This window comes from Micromys minutus (genome assembly GCF_963924665.1).
Source record: "Micromys minutus genome assembly, chromosome: 1".
NCBI classification, from domain to species: Eukaryota; Metazoa; Chordata; class Mammalia; order Rodentia; family Muridae; genus Micromys; species Micromys minutus.
The window spans coordinates 161,870,500-161,884,942 of NC_137969.1; the positions used below are offsets into that span (position 1 = coordinate 161,870,500).

At 49.1% G+C, this 14,443-nt stretch overlaps 1 protein-coding gene across 1 annotated transcript in view; it reads left to right on the forward strand.

Annotated features, from left to right (window-relative positions):
* The window catches only part of HS1BP3 (HCLS1 binding protein 3), a 30,622-nt gene extending 26,587 nt beyond the window's left edge, over window positions 1-4,035 (forward strand). Inside the window, exon 7 of the mRNA XM_080919486.1 lies at window positions 1,851-4,035. Within this exon, the coding sequence (XP_080775612.1) occupies window positions 1,851-2,106 (256 nt within the window). The 3' untranslated portion in view covers window positions 2,107-4,035. The remainder of the gene's footprint in view (window positions 1-1,850) is intronic.
* The last annotated feature ends 10,408 nt before the right edge of the window (window positions 4,036-14,443 follow it).

A 14,443-nucleotide genomic window follows, 5' to 3' on the forward strand; every position in this document is an offset into this window, starting at 1 on the left:
AAGAATCCGTTCCAGTCTTCTCTGGCCACACCCTTTCCAGCCGTCAAGCGACTGCTTCATGGCCCCCATCACTCTCAGATCCTCTCTGTCCTAAGGAAGAAGTGAGGTGTGGGCTCTGTTATAGCCAACGCCTGCTCTGCTGAACATTCAAGGCTGTGTGTCCAAGTCAGTACGTGTAATAGTCCCTTAGACTTGAGAAGCACCTCCTGTGTGTTGTTTTCCTTGGTCCTTGCAAGGATCTCTGTGAGGTTAGGGGAACAAGAACACCCCTCCTTTACAGATGGGCAGAGACTGAGAGAGGCAGAGAGATCGAGTAGCCTGAAGCCACCCGCTGAGGGGCTGCCACATATACAAAGTAGAAGCCAATTCTTCACACAGGTGCTGGATGGCACTTAAGGGCTCCCTCCCCCACCCCACCCTCACTCCCTTAAAATGAATCAGAACATGGGGAAGCTAGGTGGACCCCAAGTTGTCTGCTTTCTATGGCTGTCCTGTGCCTACTTGGCATGGTCAAAGGATCTCTGTGGAAATAATCATCACCACAAGGGACGGCCCCACCCTGAAGCTTGAGAAGGGGCCTCGATGTAGTGGTTGTTATCCAGGAAGGTGAAGAGACCCAGCCAACTATAGGTCAGGTACTTTATCCTCATCCTAGCCATGGAACTCAAGACAGGGCCCTTCGTTTTGCCAGAGCTCAGTTTGCACCTCTGTAAAATAGGGTCCATACCTGCTCCCAGACAGTGTTTTAAAAGCATCAGATAAACTAAAGAATGCAAAAGCCTGTCGGATTCGCCATGGTGCTGAGTAGGCTGAGGGTGGATTCGGTTAGCCTAGGCTGTGTTTTGCACATCTGGTTCTGAGATAGCCCCTCCACTGGAGACTCCCAATACAAGCTCCTCCGGCCTAAGAGCAGGTGAGCAGTGGGCCATTGGTCAGACTCGTCAGTACCCAGACGTGCTCTCCTCCTCGCCAATCACTACTAAAGCCTCATCCCCTCAGCCAATGGGCAGCCAAGGGCTTGTCATCACCTGGACATTTTTTAATTTAATGGCTTTGTGTATACAAATGTTTTGCCTGCATATGTATCTGTGCATTGAGGCCGGAAGAGGGACTGGATTCCCTTGTACTGGAGTTACAGGTGCTTGTGAACCTCTGTGTAAGTACTGAGGATCGAACCTGGCTCCTCCGGAATAACCAATGGTCTCTAACTGCTGAGTCATTTCTCCGGATTCACATGACACATTCTTCATGAGCACTGGCCGAGTCCACTGCAGCCTTTACAGGGCTCTGTCTAGAACCCTAGTGACCCAGATAGACGGAGACCAGCAGACCTCATCCCACGGCAGCTCAGAATCCAGCGTTTACGGTGTCTCTGAATGGAGCTGATTTAGCTTCATTGGGGTCTCCCAGGTCAGACGTCCTTGTGACTCAGGCATGACTGTGATCTAGTGCCCTCTTGGACTGTAGCTTTCCATCTGCAAAATAAGACACATGTATGTCCTTCCCTGAAACAGGGATTTAAGAGACAGATAAAATAATGATTCTGAGGTGCTCTGGCAAAGGCCGGGAGTCTGGTACCAGACAGCAGGCAATTATTTCTAAGGGGCTGGGAAGAGAATCTCCAGGAGACAACAGGTTTGAAGTGGTGTCACCACCAAGGGACTGGTTCTACTCTGGCTGCTATAGAGGTGAAGGGTCAGAAAGACCTGCCTTTGGGTTTCTCCTCAGCTGATTGAATGAGGCATACTGGTAGCTATTCTCAGCCCATGTGGGGAATGGTGAGGCTCCAGGCTCTTACCCCTTTGTGGATACAGTTATTTATGCTAAGACTGTTCTCCTTGTTTCTCTAGAGTTGAAGAGGACCTGGACCAGATTCTGAATCTGGGATCTGAACCAAAACCCAAGCCCCAGACTAAACCCAAGCCTCTAGTCCCATCTAAGCCAGCACTGCCCAGGAAACCAACTGTGTCCCGCTCAGTGGGCCCATCAGAAACTGAGGCTGGACCACAGAAGCAGCAACAGATCCAAGCTATGGATGAAATGGACATCTTGCAGTATATCCGGGACCATGACACACTTGCCCAAGACTCCCCCACCCTCTTCTGACTTCCCCACAACCCTGCCCTTTAACCTATGCTGGGCCTGAAGAGGCTCGTGTGTGAATATGTGGGACCTGATTGCAAGGCAAAGACCACCAATGGAAGTGGAACTCCAAACCCCCAGTCCCAGTACCACATCCTTTCCTTTTCCGGTAGGCTATGGGATAGGCAAGGGACTCACTGCAGGGTGTAGAGCTGGGAACACCATAGGACTCAAGTGGGGAATGAGATCAGAGGACAGTGTCTCCCCAGGAAAAGGGCATCTTCTGCATACCTGTTCCCACTGGCTCTGCCAGCTCAGCATGGGAAGGAGTGTTTGTTCTGAGCCTAGGATGGGCTAAAGAGGTACCTGGAACAGGCCACTCTGGACTTCCTACTTGGCATGGCTGCTGGGGCCCCAAGGTGTGTTCTGAGAAGAAAGCCCAGCTCTCTAGACTGCCCTGACCCAAATCCCTTTTCAGTCTTTTCTGGCTTCCAATGCTAAGAAGAAAATGTAGGCTCAGCCTTGCCTATCTATGGCACAGAGGGCTTCCAGAACCTCAGGCCTTCCACTCCCTTTCCCAGGAAAGGGCCTCGCCATCCCATGGCCTTTTGGATACAGCTGTCAACAGAGTAGGTCTTAGCATCTCCCAGCGTTTGGCCCATGGGGTATGAGGCTCTGAGGCCTTGTCTGCCCTCAGGATCTGAACTTGCTCATTAGCCTTTCTCTCCAGTGGAGCACCAGCCACGGGAGGAGCTGTGCCCCAGGTGGGGCACCAGCCACGGGAGGAGCTGTGCCCCAGGGCAATCCTGTGCCTTCAGTAGATGCTGTTTTGTGGAGCAAAGAATGTTAGAGTATATTCTTTGTGTCAGGAACTTTTTTTTTAATGAAACATAGTTTTTTTTTTGGGGGGGGGTGTTTTTTTTTACAAACTGCAGCCATTTTGTTCCTTGGGTTATCTGTGCTTCACAGACACATTAGGGTCCAAGAGCCACTTTCAGGGGTCCCCAGGTAGCACAATTCAGTTGTTTGCTGCCTTCAGTCTGGGGTCCCCAGCTCCTATCCTGTAGTCAGACCTACAGGTTCAGACTAGGAGTACCAAGTCACACCTATCTGTCATCTCAGCGTGTACCTTGTCACCTGCCTAGTTCTGAGAAGGCCACTTGGTCAGGCTGAATGTGTGAACATAGGACCAGAGTACTCTTCTTTACTGGGTTGAGGGTCTTCCCAGAGCCTAGAACTGACTCTGGTTAGTCCCCACCTCAACTCTCCTTCCCTCTCACCAGCAGGCCTTTTCCTCTTCCATCTCGTGGTGCCCAGCACTCAGCCCAGTGCCCAGAAGCCCCTTCCTCACTGACTGCAAACGAAGGTTCACATAACCTAGTCTTGTAAGAGCCACCTTACTGTGTTCCCTGGGCATCTTTGGACTCTTCTCCCTCTATATTCACTCCTCCGTGCCTTGGCTACCAGCTCTCTACCTCTTTCATACACACCTTGAACTTGATTTGGGTGACAGATGACATAGGAACCATGGGTGTGTAGGGGTTTGGATGACCGCGGACTGTTCCCCACCTGGTATCCCTAACAGGACCTGACCTGACCTACTACTCTAGTGTGGTTTTGCCCACCAGTGGGGACTTTTCTGCTGGGGAGCTTTTGGGATACCCTGGGATGGGTGTTTGCCCCACAGATAGCTTTTTTTCCCATCATGACTTGTTCTGATCACAGGTTTGTGACCTACAGCCAATCTATGTCTCCCAGTTATCCTGTAAAGTCTCCGTGTGACAAAGCCAGAATTTCAGTGTTGTCCTTTTTCATGTCTGGGCTGAAAGGAGAAAAAGTGGTGGTGGTGGGTGTAGAGGGATTGTCCTTTGTAACCTGGGAAGGTACTCTATGTCTCTCACTCTCTATGTGTTACTTTCTGTGCGTGTCTGTCTCTATGTCTCTATCCCCTGTCTCTTCCCACCTCTATCTCTGTCTTTCTGATTCACCCTTTTTGTCTCTATGTGTCTGTCTCGCTGTGTGTCTGTCTCTGTCTTCTGTGTGTTTCTATGTGTGTCTCTGGTTCTCCCTCTCTTGCCCTGCTTCTCTGTCTCTCTTTGTTTCTCTGCCTCTCTTCCCCCTACCCCCTTCTCTGTGGTGAGGAGCTGGGATAGTCCTTCCTAAATAGGGTAGGTCCTCTATGTCTGCTAACTATGTCCTGGGCCTCCAGGCTGTCTCTTAGCTGGAGTCTAGGGAGTCTAGTCTTTCCCACTGTGTAAACTGAGGCAGTGGGCCCAGAAATCCAGGCCCAGCGGGAGTCTCTGGCCAGTACTTACTCAGCCAAGCCCTGTGTAGAAGAAGGACTGCTTCCCTCCAGATCCTCTTCTTGGGTACCACATGGTGCTGGAACCACCATGATTTCAGACATGCCCCACCTGATGGAAACACACAGGCCTAGCCTCCCACCCCCAGCACCCCAGGGTGCTTCGTCTTGGTTTCTGCAGCATACAGTTCTGCAGGCTGCTACCCACTGCAGAGCAAGCAGCTTCTGGGGATTCTGAGGTCTGTGCAGTCTGAGCAACTTCATAGCCTCTCTCTTCCCAGCACTTTGGTTTGAATTCTTAGAACTGAGTTGGAGTCTGTGTTATTGAAGATGACCCAACAGCTGTTCTGTTCTGAGGACTGACTCCTCAGGGACCTGCAGCTCAAATATCTCCATGAAAGAGAAAGTAAAGGCTGGACAGCAGTGTGTGTTTCTTTGGGGCTATTCTGGGCCCCGTGGGCAGGAAGTGTTGCCAGCGGCTGCATCCGCCGCTCCCTTCCTCCTATCATTGTTCTTCTGAGAACACCGTGAACTCAGGACAGTTCTGGAAAGTCCCAGTTCTGGGGCTAGTCCTGGCCAGGCTGGCATCCTGGGCTCTGCCGCATAGAGGAACAGTTTTTGCATCTCTGTTTATTGCCATGTGCTCAAGGAGACTAGGCCCCTTGTAGCAAAGGCTAATCACAGCCAAGTCCTGCTGTTCTTTGGGACCTGTGCTCTTTGTTCCCATCTATCCCCTGGTCTTTGTGCCCATAAGCTGCTGTAGACTTAATGCCCAGTACCAGGCTGATGGGGAAGGCTGTGCTTAGCTTGCTAGCTCGCTCACCACCCAGCTATATGCGTCCCCAAAAGAGGACCACAAAGCTACCAGTGTAACTCCTGCCTGGATACCAGGCATTTCCCAGTGCAGCCATCTTCCTACAAGCTGAGGAGAGCCCAGAGCAGGCATGAAGCACAAGCACCTTGGAGTAGCTGAGTTCTCAGATGTGCCCCGTGGACTGCAGACTTGTTTTGAGCCAGCGCTACCCAACTCTGTACCCTCAGGAGTCTGGAGAAAGGTGGCCAGGGACTGGTAGGGAAATGACACTAGCAGTTGGCAGTTCTCATGTGAAGTCACAGCACCTTGGGAAGAGGTGGTCAGGTTGGGGCCATGGAAGCTTGCTGCTCTTCTAAAGGATCGAAGTCTAGTACCTACAACCCACAACAGGTTGGATTTCTCACCATCACCTCTAACTCCAGATCTAAGGGATCCTCCTGCCGCTGTGTGAACCTGTACCAATGTATCCTACACAGAGACACGCTCACAATAGAATAGTTTGAAAAGATGATCTCAGAGGCTGGAGAGATGGCTCAGAGGTTAAGAGCACTTACAGTTCTTCCAGAGGTTCTGAGCTCGATTCACAGAAAACCATGTGATGGCTCACAATCATTTGTAGTGGAATCTGATGCCTTCTGTGTGTCTGAAGATAGTTACAGGGTACTCATATAGATAAGATAAATAAATCTTAAAAAAAAAGATTATCTCAATTCCTGAAATAGGATGTACTTTGGCGAGTTGTATCTGTGCTTGAAGAAGCTTCAGGAGCTGGTCATAGAGGGACTCTTACCCAAGATGAGCTTCCACTAAGTGGCAGTGCTGCCTACTAAGTGGCAGTGGCCAGGCAAGTCATCAGAGGCCTGTAGATTCACCTCAGCAAGTCGGCAGCATTGGCTGCTCTACACTGTGCAGTGAGTAACCACAATGTGCAGATCTCAGGGCCCACCCTGCCTGCTAACCACTGGCTCTTGTTTCTATGGCTGTGGCCACTGGTGGGAGGCTAGAGATCATACTCCTCGGGTCATGCTCAGGATAAAGCCTCAGCCACTGACAGATCATGTGCTGCACATGGGTTCAGTGAGTGGGCTTTTCCTCTGGTTGATAACTTCCAGAGACCTGATGCTTCTCTGCCAACTTAACAAACACAGCCTCCACTTCCTTCAGTGAAGCTGGATCAGCTGGATTTCTATAACCAAGATGGCCAGCCATTCCCAACACCCAACTCCATATAGTGTCCAGTGGGTGCCTACTGCATCCTATGAACCACAGGGTATCAGGTGGGTGCCTACTGTGTGCAGAACTGCATTCTATGAACCACAGGTGTCCTAGGGATACAGAAGAGAAGTCAATAGAATAGGTCAGTCCTGTAAAGAAAGGACCACGTCGTGCTGGTGGCAATAGGCTGGGAGAGTGAACATAGCTATCAGGAACAAGATACGGGCACAGAATGTGCGGTGTAAGCAGAGGAGACGGAGGCATGAGTGTGCCTTGTACAGCTCTGGGGCTCAGAGGACACAAGAGGGATCAGGCTGTGTAGACAGTGAACATCCAGTCATGGAAATGAACCTGAAGATGGAAAATGAATCACTGATGTTTGTCCTCCCAGAAGTCATCTAGCTTTAGTCCTGTTCTTTAGGCTCCTGCCCAGACATCAGAGACCGCTAAAATGTTCCCTTCTCTCGGCCTCCTGCCAGGACACACAGTTCACTGTGTACAGCCTGTCCCCGGTTCATACCATTCGCTGTGTACAGCCTGGCCCCGGTTCATACCGTTCACTGTGTACAGCCTGGCCCAGGTTCATACCGTTCACTGTGTACAGCCTGTCCCCGGTTCATACCGTTCACTGTGTACAGCCTGTCCCCGGTTCATACCGTTCACTGTGTACAGCCTGTCCCCGGTTCATACCGTTCACTGTGTACAGCCTGGCCCCGGTTCATACCGTTCACTGTGTACAGCCTGTCCCCGGTTCATACCGTTCACTGTGTACAGCCTGGCCCCGGTTCATACCGTTCACTGTGTACAGCCTGTCCCCGGTTCATACCGTTCACTGTGTACAGCCTGTCCCCGGTTCATACCGTTCACTGTGTACAGCCTGGCCCCGGTTCATACCGTTCACTGTGTACAGCCTGTCCCCGGTTCATACCGTTCACTGTGTGTAGCCTGTCCCCGGTTCATACCGTTCACTGTGTGTAGCCTGTCCCCGGTTCATACCGTTCACTGTGTACAGCCTGGCCCAGGTTCATACCATTCACTGTGTACAGCCTGTCCCCTGTTCATACCGTTCACTGTGTACAGCCTGCACCTGGCTTTTGGTTCCTGCATGGATATTCTCCCTAACAAAATGCATCTAAACAAACAGACAAATGCTTCCGTAACAGTTCTAGAAGTCAGATACAGAATGCCCGTGTGTTCTATAGTCTCCCAGGATCACTTCCTATCACTCTCTGTCTCCTTAAGACTTCGGAGCAACCCTGGGCCTGCCCCAGCTTAGAGCTTCATCACTCTCGTCTTTGCCTCCAGCTTTAAGTGACAAATGCCCCGTGTGTCTCTGTCTGCACACAGTGGTCTCTCCCACATCTCTTTACCCTAACTTCCCTTTTATAAGAAGGCTAGCTGAGTTCTTATACACTGTATTCCGACACACCAGAAAAGGGCATTGGATCATATGGCTGTGAGCCACCATGTGGTTGCTGGAATTGAACTCAGGACCTCTAGAAGAGCAGTTAGTGCTCTTAACCACTGAGCTATCTCTCCGGCCCAACTTTGTTCTCTCTTAATCACATTTACAGTCTCTATTCCCCAAAAGCCATCTTCACAGCTTCTAGGTAGACTTAGAATTTGGGGAGGCCCTCTTCAACCCATTATATTCACTTCCTGTCCTGAGCATTTGGCATTCACACGTGGCCCCAGGCAGACACTCCCTTTCGTCCCATAAAGCTGTGTCCTGGTGCTGTGTCAGGCTCTGGGCCCCTAGACTGGTATCTATTTCTTTGTGCCTCCTGCTCCAGTGAGCTCCAGTGATTCACAAAGATGTCTCTGCTAATGGTGGAGACAGTGACATGCCTGCCTGCCTTCCTTCCTTTCTTCCAGGGCAGCATAGGCTGGGGAATAACTTTTCTGGAGCATTCATTACCTGCCATCCAGAACAGAGTCCTTGTGTGGCTCTGCATGCCTCAGCTTTCCCAGGCATCTGGCTCCTGAAGCATCCCTCCAGACAGCTCCCCATCATGAACTCACTCAACCTCAGAGAAAGTCAGGGAAAGGCTCTAAGGAAGCCTGGAGGCTAGCGCCTAAGGGCTTCCAGAGTGTGAGGGCCAAGTGCTCCTCTCTGAACTGGCTGGCCCACACTGGTTTCCTGGTTCTTTGGCTCCCTGTGTTTGCTTCTGGTTTTGTTTCTGGTTTAATGGCCATTTTACTGACTTCCCCTGACAAGTGCTTTAGGTCCCAGAGGATCATGCTTTTAGATGAGAAAGGTCCACCTGTTTCCCCAGCGTCCAAGGCTGTAGAGAAGCTGACACCCAATAGTGACCTCACTTCTGCCCCAGGCCGGTATATAACTCCAGTGAACTTCTTTCTGGTTGTCTGGTTGGCCGAGGATTCGAACCCAGATCTGCTGGACTGTGATATCCCTAAAAGGGAGGAACAGACATTGGATGGAAAGGGAAACTGGAGGTGCTGTGGAGCGCAGATGTGACTGAGAGAGGAAGCCCATCTCATTAGAGGTCTCATTTCATACCTGCTACTCAGATTCCCCGAGTTGGTCTGCAGACTTGGGTAGTGACATACTTCCCTTGCCTTACTGTGTCTCAGGAACCTTGGGAAATGGCAGCACAGAATCATCTGACCCACTGAGGCCAGGGTCATGCTGTTTGGGTGTGGGCCATGGAGCATGTGGGAAGGAGGGTAGATGGAACATGCTGGAAAACAGCCATTCCGATGAGACTCACCAATAAACAGCAGGGCGGAGGGAGTAGCGACCTCATCCCAGCTTACCCTACAAAGCAGACAAGAGAGTTTTCCCAGCACCATGGAGATGAATAAACACATCTTCCTCTCTCTCCCAGCCCCTGACCTTTTGTTCAGAGCTGCAGGCTGGGTGTCACTGGAAAGAGCCTGTGGACAGGGGCAGCTGCCTCCAGGAATCTCCAACCCCAGCCCATGTTTCTCCTCCACACCTTGCTCCCTCTGGGTAGCAGAGCAAGCATCCTGTTCTTTGCAGAGTCTACACATGATGCTCATGGCAGTGTTATTCTCAGCAGTTTCCTGTCCACAGGAAACAACCCAAATACCCGCGGGTTAGTGGATGAATATACTGTGGTGTGTCCATATATGGAATAACACCATTCAGCATGGAGAGGAAGAACTTCCCGTGACTATGGCAGGGTGAACCTCAAAAACATGTTAAGTCCAAGAAGCCAGACCCAAATTGCATTGCGAGATCCCATTTGTGTGGACATCTGAAAAGGCTAAAACTGTGGTGTGGGCTGAAAGCAGATGGGAGTGATGGGGGGCTGAGAGGTAGGGGAGAGAATCAACTGCCAGCAGCCAGGAAGGGAAATGGTCCAAATGTGAGCATGCCTGTAAACATCCACTCAGATTCCCCAAGCTCCTCACTTTCAATGGGGGAGTTTTTCAGCTTCTAAACCCTGACTCTGTGAAGCTGTTCAAAGAGCATTCAAAGCCACGGTCCAAAGCCAGCCCTACCCCGGTGGCTCCAGCAGATGTGCACATTGGCATTTACCCAGAGGAGCTGGAAGATTTGAGCCTGCCCACAAACCTAGTGTTTACAGTGTCAGCTTTACTCCTAATTGCTCAAACATGGAAGCAATCAACCAGCCCTTCCCTGAGTGAGTGTGTGAACACTGGTACCCAGAGATGCACCAGGAGGCCTTGAAGGGTTAAGGGAGAGCCTCACATACATGTTACAAAGACAGGACTGAGTTGCGCCTGTTTGGTAGCACAGAGAGGGACAGGACAGGGCCAGTGAGAACATCACTGGCCACAGAAGGATCAAGGGGAAGGAGGGATGAGTGGCTCAAAGACAGGGAAATTGCTCAGTGCGATCCTATAGTGGACATGTGCATACATTTGTCCAAACATGCAGAATACACACCAAAAAATGAGCCTAATAAAAACTAGACTCTGTATAGGATCACTGGTCATTCTTTACAGCAGAGGAGCCAAGGCCGGGAGGCTATACATCTGGGGGAAGGGAGGCCACACACACACACATATATAAATTATATATATTTACATATAAAATATTATATATATATATGTCTGAAAATGGGGGCTGAAGAAGTGATTCTGTTTGGCAGAGGGCTTAAGTTCAGATTCCCAGCATCCATATAAAGCAAGCATGGGCCTACAGTCTCAAGCATTGCAGAGCCACAGACAGCCAGGTCTGTGAGCTCACAGGCCAGGAAATCTAGCCAAGTTGATGAGCCCTAGGTTTAGTGACACTGTGGAGAGTGATTGCAGAAGACACCCAGTGTCAACCTCTGACCTCTAAATATGAGCTCACAGTGAGTGAATACACACCCACATGTCTACACAGCTATAAAACACACACACACACACACACACACACACACACACACATCTATCTGAAAACATGAATTTAGGAAGACCAGCAGGAGAAGGTCTCTTAACTCAGAGGACAGCTTAACCACTCCTAGAGGTTAGCCTGTCTCCCTATACCCTTCCCCTTCCCTGTGGTGTCCCTCATCTGTGATTTAGGTAAGACTCAGCAAACAACTTCCTGGTGGTGGTCAGAATTCTTGTCGCCGAGAACCACACAGAAGGAAGGAGCTGTGGACATCTATGGAAGAACAGAAGTCTCTAAAATCCCCTGGAGAAATTCAGGAACAAATTCCCCGGAAGTTCTGAACACCAGCTGGCTTTATCTCTGTATGAGATTTCCAGCTTTCTGTCCCTTCCTCTCGTCTTATCCTAAACAGTCAGGGGTTGCTGCTGAGGCAAAGATGTCCAAGATGCTTCCTGAAGCCTTCAGTAAATGCCAGGAGCCTAGGCCACATGGCTGTCAAGAAGATAGGCCATCCAGGGAGTGAGGCCCTCATCACTCCACCCCGCACCCAGGGCCCCTGAAGTAGGCTATGAAGTTACAGTCTTGCTGATGATTTCCAGGAAGCCTGTTTGATTCAGTGTTGGGCCTTGGCTTGCTGGCTTCCAGGAAGCAGTGCTGGCATTATCATCTCAGACTGCTGCTATGAGAACAGCAAGGTGTGTGTGTGTGTGTGTGTGTGTGTGTGTGTGTGTGTCTGTGTGTGTGTATCTGTGTGTGTGCAAGCCTGGTGAGGTTGGGGCCTCTCCCTCCCAAGCAGCACTCACTCGGCTGCTGACAATGACCAAAAAGAAGTGGGTGTTTCACAGTGCTTTGTTTTGTTTTGTCTCATGGTTACAGGGACACGCTAAGCAAGTCATTTCCTGTTCCCTACTTTCAGTCTGAGACATTATTGTTGCTAATAAATAAGAGGCAGGCTCCTGATGTTGCTCCTGCCTGAAATCATACCCTACCCCCAGCCCCTGCCACAGCATTTGAGCTGGTCTTGACTACGCCTCTTAGACCTAAGGCTCAAGGGTCCTAAGTTTAAGGAGCCTGAATTTAAAAAATAGGGTCCGCCCCAGCCCTCTCCCTGGCCTCCCCAGGTTCATGTAGTGATCAGGATCGAAGAGTGAGTTTTGTAGAAAAGCTAATGGTAAGGGCCCTACCCAAGCTGTCTAGGCTCCCCTACCTTTCCCTGCCTCAGTTCATCAATGTTTGCTTGTTTCTTCTATGGATGTTAACTCCATATCTTTTTCTAATACTTTTCCAGTTAACTTTTATCCTTTATATATTTTCTAGAAAAGCAGCCTCTCTTTTATATTTCAAAAGTATACATTCTCCTATAACTTTAAAATTGATTTTGTGCTATCAATAGTTTTCAATCTAGATTTTTTTTAATCTTTCTTTTAGCACTTATATCTACGAGAAATGAATGTCACTGTTCTTTCTGACTTAAATGTTTATGAGTGTGTATATGTGTGTGTGTGTGTATATATGATTATGGTATTCTCGAGCTTGTGTGTGTGTGTGCATGCCTTTTAGAGGTCAAAGGTCAATACTGTATGTCGGTCCCCAATCATTCTCCACCTTTATTTTTTGAGTCAGGGTCTCCCACAGAGCCTAAAACTCACCAGTTCCATGAAGCTGGCTGGCCAATGAGCTCCAGAGTTTTATGCCCAGACTCAGGTACTTGCACGGCAAAAAATTCACCAGCGAAGCCATCTCCCAAGTCCTTCTATCTGCCTTTATCTTGTCTTTAATCTAAGCACACAGGAGACAGGTGCAGGTTGAGATTATCTGTGAGTTCAAGGCTAGCCTGGACTACAGGCTAGACTCCCAGGACAGACAGGACTGTCAATCAGGGAAATCCTGATTTATTCAAAAATAAATAAATAAAACAAACAAGAGATATAACAATAATAAGCCTGGTCTATCTAATGAGTGTCAGGATAGATAGATAGATAGATAGATAGTTGATAGATAGATAGATAGATAGATAGATAGATAGATACTTAAAAACCAGATGGTTTGGGTTTTAAATGTATTTATTACTATGTTTCTATTTTTACTTATTTGTATATGTGTCTTTACCTATGAAGCCACCTCATCGTCCATCAGAGCACAGTCTGGGCCACCTCCTATTCTTTTATCATTTATCTCATTTTGTTGATTTTTCAGCAAGCATAAATTTGAAGTTTTTATTTCTTATTTAAAATATAATAAACTATTTAAAATGCCAATAATGTTTGTGTGTTTATATTTGTTTCCCAGGTCCTCGCCTTAGTTTGGCTATCCCTTTTTAATTCATTTTAAGTTTCATTGAATTATACCTTGTTTGGAGAGAATATATAGTTTCAGATTTATTGGTTATGTTTTTCAGGGTTCTGTATTCTCATTTATTCTGGATTACTTGGCCCATCATTTCTGAGAGAGAATATTAATACATCTCACTGTGGTGATTTCCTCAAGTGCTTCTGGCTGGGTGACATTTGGTACCAGTTCTAAGAATTGGTAAGGCAGATAGATGCTGGCCTTATCCCATAGCAGGGCTGGGGACCTCCATGAGGATTTGTCGTGACTCCCATGCCTCTAGCAGGAAGGTACTGAGCACTGCCCTGGGCTCCCTCTGGCTTTATTTTCTAACCAGCACATAGGTCTCTATCACTGGCTCAGGGGCGGGCACTTCTGAGCTCCTCTAGCTGACAGGAACACGATTTCAGTTTTCATTTTTGTCTGTTTCTACAGATTGTCAGCAAGTGCCACCTGCCATGGGTCAGGTCCTCTGGGCCACCTGTGATTTGGTGACTGCCTTTGGTTTTACTGCCAAACCAGGGTGGAGGGTTTGGGGATTTATTTGTCCTCTTCCAGACAGGTTATGACAAACCTCTTCACAGCAAACCTGGTCTCTAAAAAATGTCTAAAGGTGTCCAGCATGCTCCCAGCACTTCTGATGAATCCCTATGTTTGCACGTTCCAGGCAGTGAGGAAAGGCCTGGGAGAACTCACGTCAACTGACTAGACTAGGCCCAGAAGACCCTCAAAACATTCTTAGTTGTAAACATGGGGTATTTTCTGAGGAAATGGTGGGCAGAAATGGGACTAGTGTAGCCAAAGGCAGGGGAGAGCTGGGGTAGGAGCTACCTGAAGGTCACAGAGAGATTATAAGGGGCACAAGAGTGTTCAGTGTAGTCTTGGGTTCTCTCTCTCTCTCTCTCTCTCTCTCTCTCTCTCTCTCACACACACACACACACACACACACACACACACTGTACTGACTAATTTTATGTGTCAACTTGACACAAACTAGAATTATCGCAAAAGAGGAAACCTTAAGAAAATGCCTCCATGAGGTCTAGCTGTAGGCCTTTCCATAGTGACTGACCAGGGGTGGGCTCAGCCCATGGTGGGTGATGTCATCCCTGGGCTGGTGGGCCTGGGTTCTATAAGAAAACAGGGTGAGCAAGGCAAGGGAAGCAAGCCAGTAACATGGCCTCTGCACCAGCTCCTGCCTCCAGGTAACAGCCCTCCTTGAGGTCCTAGCCTGACCTCCTCCCCTGAGAGACAATGAGCTGCAAGCGGAATAAGTCCTTTGTTCCCCAACTTGTTTTGGGGTCGTGGTATTTTCATTACAACAATAGAAACCCTAACTAACATTCCAGGTACACACACACACACACAC